The sequence below is a fragment of the Pogona vitticeps genome, chromosome 2, assembly GCF_051106095.1.
Source record: "Pogona vitticeps strain Pit_001003342236 chromosome 2, PviZW2.1, whole genome shotgun sequence".
Lineage (NCBI taxonomy): Eukaryota > Metazoa > Chordata > Lepidosauria > Squamata > Agamidae > Pogona > Pogona vitticeps.
Window position 1 is genome coordinate 162,148,482 of NC_135784.1, and position 17,618 is coordinate 162,166,099.

At 43.6% G+C, this 17,618-nt stretch overlaps 1 protein-coding gene across 4 annotated transcripts; it reads left to right on the top strand.

Annotated features, from left to right (window-relative positions):
• Window positions 1–1,703: 1,703 nt before the first annotated feature.
• LOC110091362 (17-beta-hydroxysteroid dehydrogenase type 6) lies at window positions 1,704–16,667 on the top strand. 4 transcript variants are annotated; one of them, XM_020815456.3, is made up of 6 exons: window positions 1,704–5,086; window positions 5,325–5,611; window positions 6,923–7,244; window positions 7,940–8,198; window positions 9,992–10,149; window positions 11,616–16,667. In XM_020815456.3, exons 3-6 carry the CDS (start codon window positions 6,932–6,934, stop codon window positions 11,828–11,830), a joined length of 945 nt encoding a protein of 314 aa, XP_020671115.3. In that variant the 5' UTR covers window positions 1,704–5,086; window positions 5,325–5,611; window positions 6,923–6,931; the 3' UTR covers window positions 11,831–16,667. The 4 variants fall into 4 exon arrangements, with proteins under 4 accessions (XP_020671115.3, XP_078240714.1, XP_072847138.2 ...); XM_078384588.1 differs by having other exon boundaries at window positions 5,325–5,519; XM_072991037.2 differs by lacking the exon at window positions 11,616–16,667 and adding an exon at window positions 10,280–10,888.
• Window positions 16,668–17,618: the final 951 nt, after the last annotated feature.

Consider the following 17,618-nt stretch of genomic DNA (forward strand, 5'->3'; position numbering starts at 1 on the left):
CCACCCCACCCCCGGGCAGGCTGACTCACGGGAGCTGCCGGTCTGCGGCGGTCCCGGTTCCGACTCGATGTAACTGAGCAAGACGGGCAAAGGGAGCCCGCCTGGGCCGGCCGGGCCAACAACGCTCCAGGCGCTCGGGGGCGGCCAGCCGGTCACGGTGGCGGCGGCGGCGGCGGCGCCTCTTCCTCCTCGGCCGGGGTAGAGAAGGAAGAAAGGGGGCGAGTCAGGGGGTGCCTCTTCTCCTTCTTCCTCCTCCTCCTCTCGCTCCGGCTCCCCTCCACCGCCGCCGTCGCCCTCCGGCCGCTCCCCCTCAGCGGCTGGTGGGGAGCTCCGCTCCATCTTCTCTGGAGGCAGGGCCGGACTGGGACCAAAAATCGGCCCTGGCTGAGGCAGGAACCGGCCTTCTGACCATCGGCCTTTCTGGCATTTGCCAGAATTTCCAGATGACCAGTCCGGCCCTGCTACCATTGCTTTAAGCAATGGGGTGTTTGCCAGGAGAGTCAATGTGCTAGTGATTGGGAAATAGTACTAGCACGTCCTGCAAGCCCGTTGGTTCTCCAGGGAGCCTAAAAGTAGCAGACTGCTTTTGGAAGCAAACCCACTCTGCAAGGTAGAAAATGTAAACCCCACAAAATGTTCAAAAAGCCTTTTAAGGGGAAGACACAGGTTTTAGCACAAACAATCCCTCAAGCAGTCAATGAGAAAACTGTACAATTTTATTACTTCTATCCAGGGTGATACAAAAACACATCCAGGCTGAAAAGCAACCTTAAGGACAAAGCCTATTCTGAGATTTAGGCAGCTAAGAGTTGTTCTCACGGAAAACAGTAACAGCTTCCTACCTCTCAGCTCTCCCCACACAGTAACAAGGTTCCAGTGCTCAAGCAGAGTTCCTCATAACAGGAGGCTGGATGACATCTTCCAGCCAGAATAAAGCTGCTGCCCAGAACTGCTGAGCTCAGCCATTTCCTCTAGCTGGCCTTATATCCCATCACCCTCCATCAGAGCCTGCAGCCTTTCCAACCAATCAGGTGCAAAGAATGGCCAACACAGAGAACTCTCCAAAAACGCGGCTGTGAGGTTTTCTGAGTCAGGTGGCCTAAGGCATGCTCAGGCATGCCTTAGGTCCACCCCCCCCCTTTTCTACACAGACCCTCCAATGACTCCTATTGGTCTACAAGGACACAGGCCTGCCCTACCCTTCAGGAGCCAATCCTCAGGCCTCCCTAGGGTCACGGGGGTCCCCCAACTCTAGGTAAACCTCCTATAGGTCCACGGGGGCCTCCACAACCCCCTGACGTCACCCAAAACCCCGCCCCTTCTGGCAGAAGGGGCCAGGGTCGATCCTTGACCAGATGTCCCACCTTACAGGGCAGTTGTAGCTGTCAAAATTGTGATTTGATGAATGCTATGCTATATAACTACTTTCACCATTCTCCCTTTTAAATGTCCCCTGAGAATTCCTTCTCACAGCCATGTAGGAGGTAAATACAACAACAGTTCTGCATGAAAATATGTTGTTTCTGTATCTACCTAAGCAGTCAACAGTCAGGGCTTGAGATTAACATTTGTCCCCCTGCTTAATGTGCTTCAAGAGCACATCAGTTCACTTGTTTTCTAGTGACCACATGATGAGTGGACCAATTTGCCCCTAGGCCCCCAATCCACATCTTTTTGTGCCCCTCAGGCCTTTATACAGTGATGCCCCGCATAACGAGCGATTCGTTTAACGACGACTCCGCATAGCGATGTGTTTTTGTGATTGTTTTTGCGATCGCATTGTGATGTTTTAGATGGCAGAACATCGCTTTGCGATGATCGGTAAGCGTTTCGCTTACCAATTTTCGCATTGAGATGTTTTAAAAACAGCTGATCGGCGGTTCCAAAATGGCCACCAGGTAAATAAAATGGCCGCCAGCCGTGTTTTCGCGCCCTTTCTCGCTTACCGGGCAGCGAAAATGGCGGTCGTATGGAGGATTTTCGCTTAAAGGTGAGTTTTTTTCCCCATAGGAACACATTAAACATGTTTTAATGCGTTCCTATGGGCTTTTTTGCCCCGCATAACGATGAATCCGTATAGCGATGATTTTTTCGGACTGGATTATTGTCGCTATGCGGGGCACCACTGTATATTTTTTTTACCAGGTTGGTGCACTCTAGTCTGTTCCCAGGACATTTCATTGCTGGAAACAGACTAAAACCAAGCCTTGTGGCTGACAAGATTCCTTTGAGTGTCAATTTCAATAAGAGATTCAGATTATTATGCAATTGGTAAGGTTGGCACTCCGTACTAGCTGTTTACACCAGCATGTTGCAGCTGGGTAATATATCATTGCTCTGTTATGCTTTGGGGGCAATACAAGCATGTGAACTACACCCTAGATAGCACCCTGCCACCATAAACTCATTTATGCATCGATAAAGTACAAAGAAGCCCATTAGCAGCATTTGATAAACACAGAGATTATCTGGTTCACTTCACTGGCCATTAGGGCAGCTTGACCATGCTTTGTGCAGTCTTTGAGAACAATGAAGCAGCTTTGCTAAGTCAGATTCCTTTCTTCACCACTCCTCATCACTGGGCAGTCCCCAGCATTCTCCTGGGTTATCATGCCAGGTCTCCATGGGTTGTCCTGCAGTGAAGACTCTCTCTTGGGAGACCCCCTCTCATCATTCCTCTGTGCCACAGCTAGCTCTCTCCTTCTCTTCTCTTCTTTTTCTTTCTCCCCCTAATAAGAAGGCTTCCTCTTATTAGGGTCCTCTTTCCTCCTTTCAACCTCCTCCCAAAGCACGGTCAGTTTTCCCCACTCTCCCCTTCATAGGTTCTCAAGTTCAATCCACTCCCCTTCTTGCGTTTGTATGTGTGTGTTCTTTGTCCACCCAGTCTGTCCCTTTGCCATTTGATCCCCCTTTATATTCTCCTGCCCTCTCTTCCCCTTCTCTCTCTCTGCCTTCCCTCACATTCACTGCCATTTCTTTTAAAGTGGCAGTGTCTGCTTTTAGTTGGTCTTTTTCTTTCTTTCCTCTCTTTGACTTGAGGCTTGTTCTTGAGGACCTGCCTGTATTTTCCAGAGTACAGGGGACTGCATATGGCATTCTCTTGTTGCTTGCACTAATGGATGTCCTTGGAACAAAGGTGCATTTGGTTAAAGCAGTCTTTAGGAGAACTGTGGGCTTGATCCTACCAACAAAAAGAAACACTGTTGTATCGCATTCTGCTTTTGGGGGAAAAAAGCAATTTAACATAAGGTGTCTCCATGATATAAACAGAAACATGATTACTTTGCCAGGGAAGTATGCTGTCTGTTTGGAAAGTGACATGAAATACTGTTCCACCAGGGGATAATTTATTTTAGCACACATATGAAACCTTGATTTATTTCTGTTGTTTCCATATATCTAAACAGTACTGTCGCTGCAAATTGCATTTTTGGATAACCAGCAGAAGCAGTGGGAGAAATGGCAGCAGTAAGAAGAGCTGCATGGGAATTTATTTATTTATTTATTAAAGCAGCATGCTTTATTTTATTTATATCCCGCCTATCTGGTCGGATCAGGACCACTCTAGGCGGCTAACAACATAAAAAATAGTACAATAAATATACATATAAAACAATTTTACATAACAGAAATATTAAACAGAATGGGAGAGCTGTAGGAGAGGGGGGAAAGGGCATCAGGGAGGGAGGAGGGAGGGATGGGTGCAGGGAGCTTAAAAGGAAGGGAAGACACAGCTAGTCCATTGCAGGATTGGAGGAGTGAACAGCTGTCTTTGGGCAAAAAAATGGATCAGAGGCACAGATCCTCATGGATCTACATGATTTTTATGTAGGATCATCCTCAAAACAATCTCAACCATAGGCACCATCTCTGCCCACAGATTGGACAGTGGCTTGAGGATGATCCCATGTTAAAATCATATGGATCTATGAAGACACATGCTTGGATCAGTGTTTTTGCACCACTGCAAAGCCAGGCCCCTTTCATTTCTGTGGTGTCTTCTGTGGGGACATATGGCAACAGCTGGAGCATTCTTAAAGCAGCAGAAGCAGCCAAACTTTCTAAAAAGACAAGTACATAGCTCTCTCTCCCCCTTCCTCACCTCACCGCAGCAGCAGGGCAGAGTGGCCAGTATGAGAGCAGGGTGGGTGGGTACAGGACAAAGTGTCAAATTCAACTATTCTAAAACCCTCAACTGAGATAAAACATAACTTGAAAACATATTAAACATTTTCCCAAGAAGATGCACACACTGATCCCAGTTTTCTGTATCTAGCAAAACTGGCTGCTTTTCACACAACTGCATGCCCCACCCCACCAAATGACTGAAGAGATTATTCACACTTTGAAGTATCAGGTTGTTTGGTCTTGGGATGCGGGATGCTTTTCACTGTTTTTCAAACTCTGTCCTTAACAGGGGAGCAAGGCTGTTTTCATCCTCTGCCCCCCCCCTTCCCATGGAACAATGTACTGTGTTAGCACAATGTTTCCACTTAGAAGCACAGTATTTGAATTGTGGAAGCATCAGAAGAAACGCCTCAACCATCGGATCAAACAGAGCCAGGAAATCAGAAGAATGTTGCCCGGCTCAAACAGGGGTTTAAACACCTAATCTGATCACACTCTCAGATCAGTACCAGAGGCCCTGGTGGCCTGCTTCTCTGTACCAATAATGCTAAGAAAATGAGACAGGGAGAAGAGCTCCATTCGCCTCAACTTTCAATTGGCTAGACAGCCAAAGGAATATTTAGATACACTGAAATAACTAAGCGGTGGCAGGATGATGCTCTGGGACCTAGAGAGTCATCCTATCACTCACTGCTCATTCTTCATAAAAGGAATGTTACCAAGTTTGGAAGTCTGGTCGAGTTACTCTATGGGAGGGAGGAGTTCCCTGCAGCCAGGCGGTTTTCTGACTCAAAGTTCAGCAGCCTCCCTTCCCTTCCGGGTATAAAATACAACAAGAAGTTTTTTAAAAAAACAGTGTCAACTGCCAAGGGGCCTGAAAAGAGGAGGAAGTCTGTACAGTACAGTACGTTTTCTACAAACAGTTCCTGCGGGCAGTTCTTCTCATTTTCTCCAACAGGTCAGTTCCTGACAGCCAGCTTAATTTAGCTCGTGAATCAGGTTACAGGCATAATCTTTTGTAAGAATTAGTCTGAGGGAGCCGAGCGGGGGGTCGTTGTTTGTTTTGCAGTTTTGGCATCAAAATAAAATGTATTAGACAACTCTTCTCACCACTGCCACCCCCCAATTCTGTAACACTCGTGAAAAGGGATATCTTCTTGTCCTCCTTTTGTGCATGTAATCCATTTGTTTAAAAGGTGCAGCTGTCCTGCCTGGAGAACGCTGGCAATCTTAAAAAGCGGAAGGACAATCAAGGCAGCTGCCCTGTGTGCTAAGGAGGAACTGGCACGTTTCATGAGAAGTGTCTCAATCCAGAAATGTCATTGACTAACGAGGAGGGCTGAAAGTGTCGAAGACATATCGCCACTTGGACAAGAAAGGCATAAAATCCAGTGGGTATCATTGAAATAGGTATAAAACAGTTACAAAACTCAGTGGGGATGACTACAATTTGACATGTTAGCTGACCAGCACAACTAGCCAGGTAGGTTTGCTCTTGTGCAACTCGATGGTAGCTCGTTTGTGGTGCTCATCAGTGACTTAAACTTTTCCTGCTTAGGGAAAGAAGTGTTGCATTCTTAGGAGCTATTTGATGTAACCATTAGCATTGGGTAAAAGTGAAAGCATTTCAGCACAGTCCTGTTCTGAACAAGGATATCAATCTTTTCTGTGTAAGCAGTGCATTTTCTTCCTTTTTTAAAAAAGGATTTTGCCCCCATGCAAGGAGCAGTGTAGGGATTAATAAATAATAATTACAGAAGTACATGCTGTCTAATCAATCTCAATTAATTGTGACCCTCTCCAGGATTTTCTACATAGAGGATACATGTTTTACCTTTCCTTTCTTGGGGACTGTGCAGTTACCAAAGGACACAGAGGCTGGCTCTTCTCCTGGGAGGCATAGTGGGGAATCAAACCCCTAATGTCTAGCTTCACAATCAGATACCAAATTCACTGAGCTATCCAGCCAGTTTTATGAACTAAAGGAAGCCTTTAGAAATAGAGAAAATAATCAGAAAAATAATCTGGATTAAAATGTGTGTGCAACAGTACTGCAACATTCTCATGCTGAAATTATTTTATAACAAACAGAAATGTCTGAGAAGTGTGATCAACACACACACCCCAATGGGAATTGTATTACATGAGAATGTCTTTCTGAATTTGTCTTTCCACGGATGATTCTGAAGCTGCCCAAGCTAACCCTCAAACGAGATGTTATGGAAAGTCCGTATTCTGCTGGACTCTTTTTTCCTTCTCTAGCAACTGGAGATCAGAGAATCTACTTTCTTGCTACAGAAAGTATGTTAATAAGGAAAATTCAGAATAATCATGCAATGTGTTTGGTTTGGCTGCACTAGAAGGCCTGGATTTAGAACCATCCAAAGATAGTGACTCAGTCAGAGCACAAATGTTTTCAGTGGTAGAAAATTATCTTCAAGGCTGAAGCAGAAGTAAATTGATCACTAATTGTTATGATGGGCCAGACAATGTAAAAAAGGCAAGCAAAGTGCTGTTATCATTACTTCCAATGCTCTGTCTCAATGGATGGATGGATGGATAGATGGATGGATGGATAGATGGATGGATTGATTGATTGATTGATTGATCGATCGATCAGCAGAAAACCAAGCGCTTTGGATACATTGATTTCAATCAACCTCCACCTGAACTGCCCCATTTTGGGATTTATTGCTGATAGATACACCTGTTGCAACAGATATATGACCATGAAGCCATGCATGGCTACATGCAAGATCTAAAGCTCTCCTGTTCTGACCTGTCTTCTTCACAGGCTTTAGCCATGTGGCTCTACCTGCTTGCCCTGTTGGTGTTTTACTTCCTTTGCCGATGGTACCAGGAGAGGCAGACTGTAAAGAATCTGACAGAGAAATATGTCTTCATCACTGGCTGCGATTCTGGCTTCGGAAACCAGCTTGCCAGGCAGCTGGACACCCGGGGGATACGGGTGTTGTCTTCTTGTCTCACCCAGAAAGGGGCAGATGATCTCAAGAAGGCTACCTCAGGACGACTCAAAACCACCATTTTGGATGTCACCAGCACAGAAAGCATTGCCGCAGCAACAGAATGGGTGAAAGAAAGTGTTGGTGACAAAGGTAACAGACTTCCATGATGGTTGTTGTTCAAGCAACATGATTAGTTTACTTCAGATACAACTTTACTTGACAAAAATCACAACAAACTTGCTGCAGCAGCCACTGGGCTACCTCAGGCACTGGCCATAGAGACAGGGTATGGCAGAAGTCCCTCTAGCTTTTTCTCTTCTCTCCCATACTACCCTCTGAAGGTGGGGATCTTTACCACAACAAACCTGCTCCTAGCCTCCTTCTGGCTTCGTGCCAGTATGCTTTGGCCACAGAAGAAGAATACTGCTCAAGTCCCACTAGTATTTCCTTTCTTCTCAAATGCTACATTGGTGGGAGAGAGGGAGGGTCATTCCTGCCAAGGTTTTAGCAGAATTTGAAAGCGGTTGTCACAGGAATCTGAACAGTCACCTTCCTGCAATTTGGCACAGTAAATCTTCTCTTCATGGCTGTTTTCCTGGTGATGTGCCAGGTTATAACCATTTTAGTCTTTCTGTTCAAGTGAACCGAAGGTACGGGTCTTCAGATTTCCAAATCATAGTTCTGACGTGAGGTTTGGATCAGGTCCTGATCCAAAGTGCCATATTGACATCCAAACCAAATTGGATCATTGCTGTATAGCCCTTGTAAATGTCTAAATCTTAAGATATGTAGTAACCACTGGAAATAAGCAGAATTTTATGTATGCAAATTGTTTCTTGATACAGGTCTCTGGGGCTTGGTCAACAATGCTGGTGTAGGTTCTCCTTTAACTCCCAATGAATGGCTGACCAAGGAGGACTTTGAAAATGTGATACGTGTCAACCTCTTGGGGCTGATTGATGTAACACTGCACATGCTGCCCATGGTGAGAAGAGCCAGAGGGAGGGTGGTCAACATGGCCAGTATGCTGGGGAGACTGGCATTCTTTGGAGGAGGTTACTGCCCATCCAAGTATGGTGTGGAGGCCTTCTCTGACAGCTTGAGGTAAAATACCAGCTTTCCAGTGTTCTTTTTTGCTTGGTTAATTGGCAAATTCCCCATCCAAATTTCAAGTTACAAATACAGACCCAGGTATTTTGAATTACAGCATTTAATAACAGATGCTAGGAAATATAGTCACTAGGGATATGGCATTTCTTTTGTTTTGGCCTCTTCAGAAGTGTTTCCAAAAAAAAAACTATCATATGCAAGAAGCGCTGCAGCAGGGAAGGAAAGCCCAGAATCCACAACAAGTGTGTCCCACATCATTTGATGGTGATAAAGCATCACCTACCCTCTGGACAAGAGTATTCTGTTAAGATAGAATATGGAAAAATAGAGTGGTTCCCCATTAGCAAAAGGTTTGACAAGGGTACAGATCGTCACTTTATCTGGTCAATCTTTATGCAGAACATTTCCCACGAGATACTGGATTACACCCATGTGAAGGAGCCGTGAAAGAAAAATCAGTCATTTCAAATGTGAACCACATTACTTGCAGCAAACAACAATGATCTGAAGCAGGAGCAGATGATGTTTAAAATGAACAAGTAGAGTATTACACCTGAATTATAAGATGACAAAAAGAATGACTAGAGAAGTACAGTATTCCATAATTTTAATGCTGACAATGAAAAAATAGAAGATATTGAAGGTTTTTCATAACAAGAATTTAGTACCTCGGTTTTATCATCAGTACAGGGCGACTGCAACCAAGAAATTAGAAAAAAAAATGAACAGCAGCTACAAAGGGACTAAAAAAGGCCATTGAGAGTAAGGAAGTGAAGCAGCAGGAAAGTTGTTGGAAACAAAGTCCCAACATATGATGGACAAACTCAATAAAAGAAACCACAGCACTTTGTTTGCAAGTTAATATGGGGACATTATGTTGGTCATTAATTTGTAGCAGTGCTATAAGCCTGAAAACAAGGATATAAGAACAATAATTCTCAACTTCTCTTAAGTATAACAAAGAAGAATCAAGTTGAGCTTACATTCTTTATAAAAAAGAATTTTCTTTAAAATCACCATTAACTTATATGCAATACATATCATACATTTTAAACATTGAATGAATCTTTAATATCCCAGCAAACTTTAGATAATACGCTAACATAATTTCATAATTTCTGCAGAAAATCTGAACTTGAGTTCTACGATTATAACTCTGCAACTGCTTTTCATTGGTAAAAATTTATCTAGTTCACCTCATGAAATTATTTTATACAAATTACTTCACATCTACAAGCTTCCTTTTTAAAAAAAAACTATTATCACACCATTCAAAATGGCTAATTATTTCTTATTCAAGATTTCCTGTTGCTTTTCACTGGGCATTTCACAGCATGGTGCTCTGACAAAACTGACTGATGATGGCAGGCTTCCTCAAGAGCTGTTTCTCAGCTGGCTCCCTCTGCCTTTCCCCAAGGGGAACAGCAGCAGCAAAGGGAACTTCTGAGGTGTGATGATGATGATAGAAAGTCCTCTCCTCTTTTACCCTCAGTCTTCCAGGCACCCCGGTAGTTGGCAGCGTTCTTACTGCACTCCCAGGCACCACAGCAGCCTGGCAAAGTTCAGAGGGTCACTTTTGCCTGCGTCCATATCAAAAGACAAACCTCCATGCTATCAACATCTATTCTTGTTTTTTAAGTAAGTGCTCTTGAGAAGCACTTTTCCTATGACAGAAATTGTAGGGACGCTTCCGTTCAACTGGGCAGAGCATTCTCAAAGTAAACACTTCTTACCAGTATTATATTGTAATTGCTACAACTTTGCTTCTTGTTTTCCTTCTAACTCAGGCATGAGCTCATTCCCTTTGGAGTCCAAGTCAGCATTATTGAGCCTGGTGGTTTTGCTACATCCATTGGCCAAAACATAAAGGAAAGACTCAAGTCTATATGGAACCAGGCATCTTCTGATGTCAAAGAAGCTTATGGGCAGCAGTGCTTTGAGAAATGTAAGTTAAGTTTCAGAAAACCGTCTTGCAAGCCATGTTTTGCCATAAATTGTGTAGCAAATGGAAAGGAGAAGAATTGTCGGGATTAAGAAGTTATAAAATAAATTATTTGTGTACTTTTTTTTTTAAGGCAGAGAAGTAACACGAGACACACATTTACAGATGGAGAAGAAAATGGTTTGCACTGGCTGACCAGCACGGGTTGCCAGTAGTTTACTGGTGTTGGCTTTAACTCATAATCACTGAAATGGCTCGAGGCCCGGTTATCTGAGGGACTGCTATGTTAGGATGTCATGATTTTCAGGAGAGGCCCTCTTGGGATTAGCAACAGAAAGATTTGAGGCAAAGAAAACCCCCGATGAATAGATCATGTTTACTTCTGATTCTACCTGCTAAGTTTATTTCCAATGCCATTTGACAGGGATGGGTGAGAAATCCATCCTGTTCATTTTTGACCAGAATTTTCTAGAATCCATAATTAAGGGTTGCTGTCTTTCATTTCCAATATTTAATATCTGCAAGGCCGGCAGCTACATCACAGGCCTCTTCTTATTGAGTATGGCTGAAACTAGTCAGAGCAGAAGGCTGAGAATTTCATTTGCTTTCTTGCTGCTAAATGTGCACCAAAATTGTCAAATTATTGAGCATGGGATTTCAGCCAAGGTGAATGTAGCAGAATAAAAAAACTGAAGAATTGTATTCTTCCCTCCCTCAAGTAATTAAATAATATATAAAATAATATTATGGAACTCTGTGTGTGGAAATGGTAATGCTGCTTATCTTTATAACCAGAATAGGCCACTAGGGGGCTACCAGATGTTCTCAACTGCAACAGCCACTTCCTTGAATACGTTTCAGGGGTTCATTCTCTCCTTTAAAAGTTCTGACCCACAAACTTGCTCCAAAATGGTAGCTTTGCAGGGACCACTTTAGACACTCACAATTTCCACAGTATGAGGGAACAGATGTTCCTGAGAAGTTCATCCATTCAGGCTTTTCAAGTATCACCCCAGCAGAGTCTTCTTCAATCCAGATTTCTCTGGCTGGTTTTCGGCTACCATTTCGTTCAGCCCTACATGGCATGGCCAGTAACGGTGGTAGTCAGCAACCCAAAGCCTCTGGGTTTACTTTATAATAACTATGTACTTCCAAGTCAGGTCTGACTCAATGCAACCCTTTTCAGGTAGAGAATAATTGGAAGTGGCTTACCATTCCTTTCTTCTGGGGGCGTCCTGGGATTATACAGCTTGGATGGCTCTACTTGCAGGAGGCACAGTGGGGAATCGAACTCCCAACCTCTGGCTCTGTAACCAGATACAGTACCTAAATCACTGAGTTACCCAACCAGCTCCCTCCACTAGCTACTACACCTCATCCTGGGGGTTACATAACCCTAGTTCAAAAGATATCTGTTCAGGGAGACAAAAGATCTAGCTTTTTGTTTGCTTTATATTTTTCATATGCAGATTACAGAATGCATGAATTTGCAACACGAAGCTCCACCAACCTCCGCCTGGTGACTGACAAAATAGAGCATGCCCTGACTTCCTGCCATCCTCGCACTCGCTACTCTGCAGGCTGGGATGCAAAGCTTTTCTTCCTCCCCTTCTCCTACTTGCCAACCTGGCTGACAGACTATGTGCTGATCCGGTTTTACCCAAGGCCAGCTCAGGCAGTGTAGTCTATTTCTCTGAAACAGCACCACAGTAATCAAGCCAACAATCTACATGGATGGGGACAAACCTCCCTTTACAGTCTGTTATACCTTAATGAAATGTGGACTTAAGTCATCAAGCACCTCTAAGGAAAGCTGGATTATTTTTAACTTGAATCAGCCCTATTGGATCACACAGTTTCAGCTTCTGTTTTGTAATGACTTCTCTGGGCAAGGCCCATTGGACTCAATAGGACTTGGAAGTAATAATGTAGAGGCCTACATGGGCAGCCACACTTCTACTTCTGTAGGAAGGATTTCAACAAATCAGTAATTGAAGAAGGTACCATCAGCTAGACTCTGGTTTGCAAGATGATGCATTGGTCTTTAAGCACTATCCGTATTTTTTCAGAATTATGTAGAAGTAAATCCCACTGAATGTCATCAGTCACAACTCCAGCCTCTTCTATAGTTATATAGTGTAAGATGGGATGGGCAAAGTGAGGCCCCAGCAACCCTGCCTCCCCAATACTCTCGCATCCCATACATTTTTAACATTTAAAGTCTTTCTCTCTCTCTTTCCTCAGAAAGTCCTTGTGTGCCCTGTGGGTGACACAGGAAGCAATGGGAAGGGACACAGCCCCATCCCAAGAAGCCACGGTGGGTCTGTCCAGATAGGGATAGAGATCCCTGTTTGGATCGCAGTTTGTACAATTTGTTTCAGAATCAATAACGGCATCCACATGAGGTTCTGCTTAGATCAGTCCATCCTGCCTCTCTAAGAGTTGCCCTGTTCCTTTCTGGCACAGCACTAGGTGTACCATTCAACGTATTGTATTCCTAATTATTGCATTGTATAGCCTATACAGTGGTGCCTCGCTAGACGATGATAATCCGTTCCACTGAAATAGCTGTTTAGCGAAATCATTGTCTAGCAAAAAGCATTTCTCCATTGGAATGCATTGAAACTTGTTTAATGCGTTCCAATGGGGAAGAATCGTTGTTGTCTAGCGAAGATCGGCCATAGGAAAGCTGCTTTGCGAACTGCCGATCAGCTGTTTAAATCGCTATCTTGCGAAGCTTAGGTCCCAAAAACACCTGTTTGCGAGTGTGGGGGGAGCTGTCAAAATCGTCCTCTAGCAAAAATCGGTTTGCGAAGCAGGGACCAAACATTGTCCAGTGAAATTCCCCCATAGGAATCACTGTTTTGCGAATCACTATAGCGATCGCAAAAAGCCAATGTCTAGCGAAAAAACTGTCATGCGGGGTAACTGTCTAGCGCGGCACCACTGTATAGGTGGCTGTTTTGCACCCAGTTGGTGCTGTGTGGGGTGTGAACTGGGGAGATGGAATGGAATGACTCTCATGAGGTTGATGAAGTGAGGGGAAATATCATGGGGGGGGGCAGGGGCGGGAGAGAACATACAGTTGTTCACAACTCTCTGCATTGGGGAAAGTGCATGAGGTGGCCAGAAAGCTTCCTGCTGTTTTGATATGCCACTTACTTTATTGAGCCAACAAGGAAAGTCACCAGGGGCTGCTGAATGAAGGCCACAGAAAAAGGCAAAGAAGGGGGGCAGGATGACTCCATGGGCTCTGGCCCCACCAGGCAGCACAGCTCCAACAGAAGTCTGGCTGAGGAAAAAGAGGGGGGCAGGGGGATTACCTCCTTTCCTTCTCTCCAACCTTCACCCCTCATGCCACCACTAACCTGTGCTGCTGTTTCCGTACTTACAAGTAAACTGGGTAATCCTTGCTCATGGATAAGCTGGGTAAACGTGCTTGCAAATAAAATGGGTAAATCTTACTCATGTCTAAACCCGGTGCACTTACATATGAGGAAAGCGGTGACTGAAAGACTTGTATGGACACTTCTCATGGGAGGGCTTTTTTTTAAATTTGGGAGGAATCCAAGCATCCAAATTTCTAATAAGGTCTTTGAAAACACCCATTTTAAAGGCAGAAAAAAAATCTGAGTTTCTGGGCTATCTTATAAACTGTCAATGTTCTAAAATTAATCATAAACCTTAAAAAACCAGGGAGGACTGAACTTTTGTCCCTCTCAGTCAGGATCAATTTCAATGATTCTTTGTGGCTGGGGATGATCTCAAAGCAAGTTTTTACACACACACACACCATTTTGCCTCCTTCAGCCAAGTCTGGGGCTGCACTGCCTTGGAGTCAACATAGCCCCTTTTCTTGTCTTTTCCTCACAGACCTCATTCAGGGGACTGTCATTTTCTGGGGGTTGTTTTAAAATGTTTTTAAAAGTAAGTGGAGTATTGATATGGCAATGCATCAACCTGGCATGGTTTTAAAGGGCTGTTTCAGTTAGGGAGATATTAAAAATAAAAGAAGATTAAAATAGAGAAGATTTCTCCAACTTCCCTTTTAATGCCACCTCTGCAACATCATAGAGTTGTCTCCTCAGTTAACAGCAGCCTCAGAGTCATTTTGCTGAAAGTACAAAGTACTATAAAAGCTAAACAAGGAGCTATTTTGTATTTCATTGAGCTATGCCAAATAGACTTCATGCCCTAGATTTGTGCCCTTTTGGCGTGGGGCAGCTCTTAAAGGGGAAGGACAGATTGCTGTAAGTTAAAACAAAAGCAGATGAGGTCTTTCCGTTTGTGACAAAGAGTGCCATCATGGTTCCATATACCATAATTATATTCCAGTGTGGACAGGCTCTATGTGAGTTACTTACTTCCAGAATGTCCTATAATTAACTGCTTTATTTATATCTTGCAAGCCAACAGCATCTAACGTTAGGTTGTTCTCTATTCCTACTGCCTCTTCTTCCTAGCAATAGTGTTTTTTCCAATAAGTTCTACTCAGATCTTGCAAACCAAAAGCTGTGGATTCCTCTATTGAGTTAACCCATTTCATGTTAAGCCTTCCTCTTTTCCTACTTCTCCAACCCATTTTTCCCAGCAATATAGTCTATTCTGGTCACCATGTATTTCCATTATATGTGCATGGTAGGATACGCTTAAGTTACTCATTTTTGCTCTAGTGAGAATTCAGGCTTGACTTGATTGAATAACCACTTTTCTTTGTTTCTGGCTTTTATATCTGTACGGCTCTCCTCCAACAGCACTTTTCGAATGAGTTTATTTTTGTCCCTGTCTTTCGTCACTAACTTTTTTTCACAGAGTATAGATGATTTTCACCTTGTTTCCAGTGTCATTCTTTGTGAATTCCAACCTTTTCTCTTTTTTTAATTTCAAAAGGGAAAGGAACATCTTTTAGAAAACATACGCACAGCATGTCTGTAAAGCTTTTGGCGTATATATGTTTTCTTTCTCCACTGGCTTAAATCAAATAAGGAGTTTGGAAATTGGGACATGGCTTTCTAGTCTCCATTCTGTGGAACAAGCATGGCAACAATACTTTATCTGACAGGTTAAAGAGTCTTCCTCCATTTCACGTGTTCCCCTACTCACACCTTTGCTTCACCATTTCATGAAGTCCAGAACAGTCCTCCAAAATATTTTGGCATGGAGAGACTACAAGCCACATCCAAGCTGTTCTTCCTCCTGTCCCCCACACCCCCACCCCAATAACCATAGTACAGATCATGTGGTCCTCTTCTGAAATCCTCCAGCATTGGGTAATTCTATATCTGCGACATTTGTGTTGGGATTTGTGTATTCGTTTTCGTTTCGTATATTTATACGCCTGCTTTTAAAAGCCACAATAGTCCATTCTTTGGGGGAAAAAATCCTCCGGTTTATGAATGCAGGATATTGTGCTTCTGTACCCAGCCCCAGTGGAGCTAACTGGAGGTTCCCAGAGATTCAAAGTTTTCTCAGCTAGTGAAGTGAATGGTGCCCAGGACAGGATCAAGGGGAGAGGAATTTTAAGGAAACCTTGTCTGTAACATTTCTATTGTTTAGTCGTTAAGTCATGTCTGACTCTTCGTGACCCCATTGACCAGAGCATGCCAGGCCCTCCTGTCTTCCACTGCCTCCCGGAATTTGGTCAAAGTAACATTTCTAGTCCTACAATAAAAACCACTCTGTATCCTAACCAGGGTCTGGAGCCCATGGAAATAACAACTACATCCTGATCCAACCTGGGGACAGTGGCATGCACAATGACTGGCACACAAACACACACACACACACAAATGCAGAAACATTGCACTAAGCATACATTTCATTACTGCACCATGGGGATATTCTCCCTCCCTCCCTCTCCCTCTGTTACCCAAAATCTAAGTGGGGATCATCCTTGCTGGAAGACTGAGAAAAGGAGACTAGTGAGATACAAACACAATTTTATTAAAGGGAAGAGATGGACGCTAGTGGCTATGCTCTAAATGCAAGCAAAAGCCCCTTACAAAGACAAACCCCTTTCTTACAGGTTTCTTATCAGTTTCTTATACTAACTACTTAGGAGGGGGGATTTTGGGGCGGTGCCAGAGGCAAGGCCTGTACAACCGTTTTTGACTGGTTTTAGGACAATGCTGGCCATCCCTAATAAGGGTTTGTGTATCCAGCCTCATGTTGTCTCTAGACCCTTCCATTGTATAATGTAAGGAAGACAAGGAATACAGCAGGAAATAAAAAAGCAATATGCATACTAATAAGAGAAACCCAATTAAAAAGTTGCCACACAGTTCCCTGCTAGAGTTGAGTCTGTTAAATCTTGGAAAGAGAAGGTTGCATTTGAGGCTGGAACACAAACATGAAATGTTTGAGTGTCTGGGGTTCCTGTGTTGAATATTTGGGCTGACTCATACCATTTGGGTAACACCTCTCCCTTACTTATTCTTGCCTCCTGGTGCTCATATTTAAGCAGCATGATTTTGACTGAGATGTCACCACTATTTAAGTAATTAAAGTCCTTATTTGTTTCAGTCTGTCGCACCTGAAGATCCACCATCCTCTCTACCAACCTGCCCATGCCCATCTTGGAATGGGCTGCAGTGGAGTAAATAAGATCACTGGGAGGTCCAGTTGAAAAAAGTAAACTAAAATTCCCCTCCTGCCCCTGCTCTGCTTGCCTCTTTTAAAAATCCAAGCCAATACACACACACACAGAGAGAGAGAGAGAGAGAGAGAGAGAGAGAGAGAGAGAGAGAGCGCAGAGAGAAGGGGAGCAAGGGCACAGAGACAGACAGGCACACATGCGTGCACACACGCATGAGTAAAGGAGGGTTCAGCTTTCCAAAGGAAGCCTCTCCTTAATAAAAACCACATCATGATATAGGCAAATTATATTTTTCCATGGATCCAAGGAACTGTTTAATTTATCTGTACAATAGGACCCCCATATCCACAGAGGATTGGTTCCAAGCCTCCCTGCAGACACTAAAAACTGTGAACAAGTTTTTATATAGGCAAATACTATATAAATAGCATGATAAAAGGGGGAAAAACCCACAAAACTTATTTTACCTGCACTACTAAAACTCAGCACGAGAGCGCGCCAGAGACCATGCTATGTGTTCTTCATTAACAAGTATTCATACCATGGTCTCTTTCTCCCTCTTGTGGCTGGTTCTGGTAACACATGTGGAAATAGGCTTTTTTCTGAATTTTTTCTTTGAATATTTTTAATATGTTCAGACCATGGATAAGTGAATCAGTGGCTACTGATCCCATAGATAAGGGAGTCCTAGTGTATCATGAAGTGGCTCTTATTAAGCCATTTCACATTTTTTAAAATGTAGGCATCCTTCAGTCTTGAGAGACCATGGTAATGTACTCTGAACAGAGGTCTTGGAACAGCTTCTGGTGTGGCTGAGAAGGTCAACTGGAGAGTGACAATCCCTTCCACACTTGAGACAAATACAATCTGTCCCCTG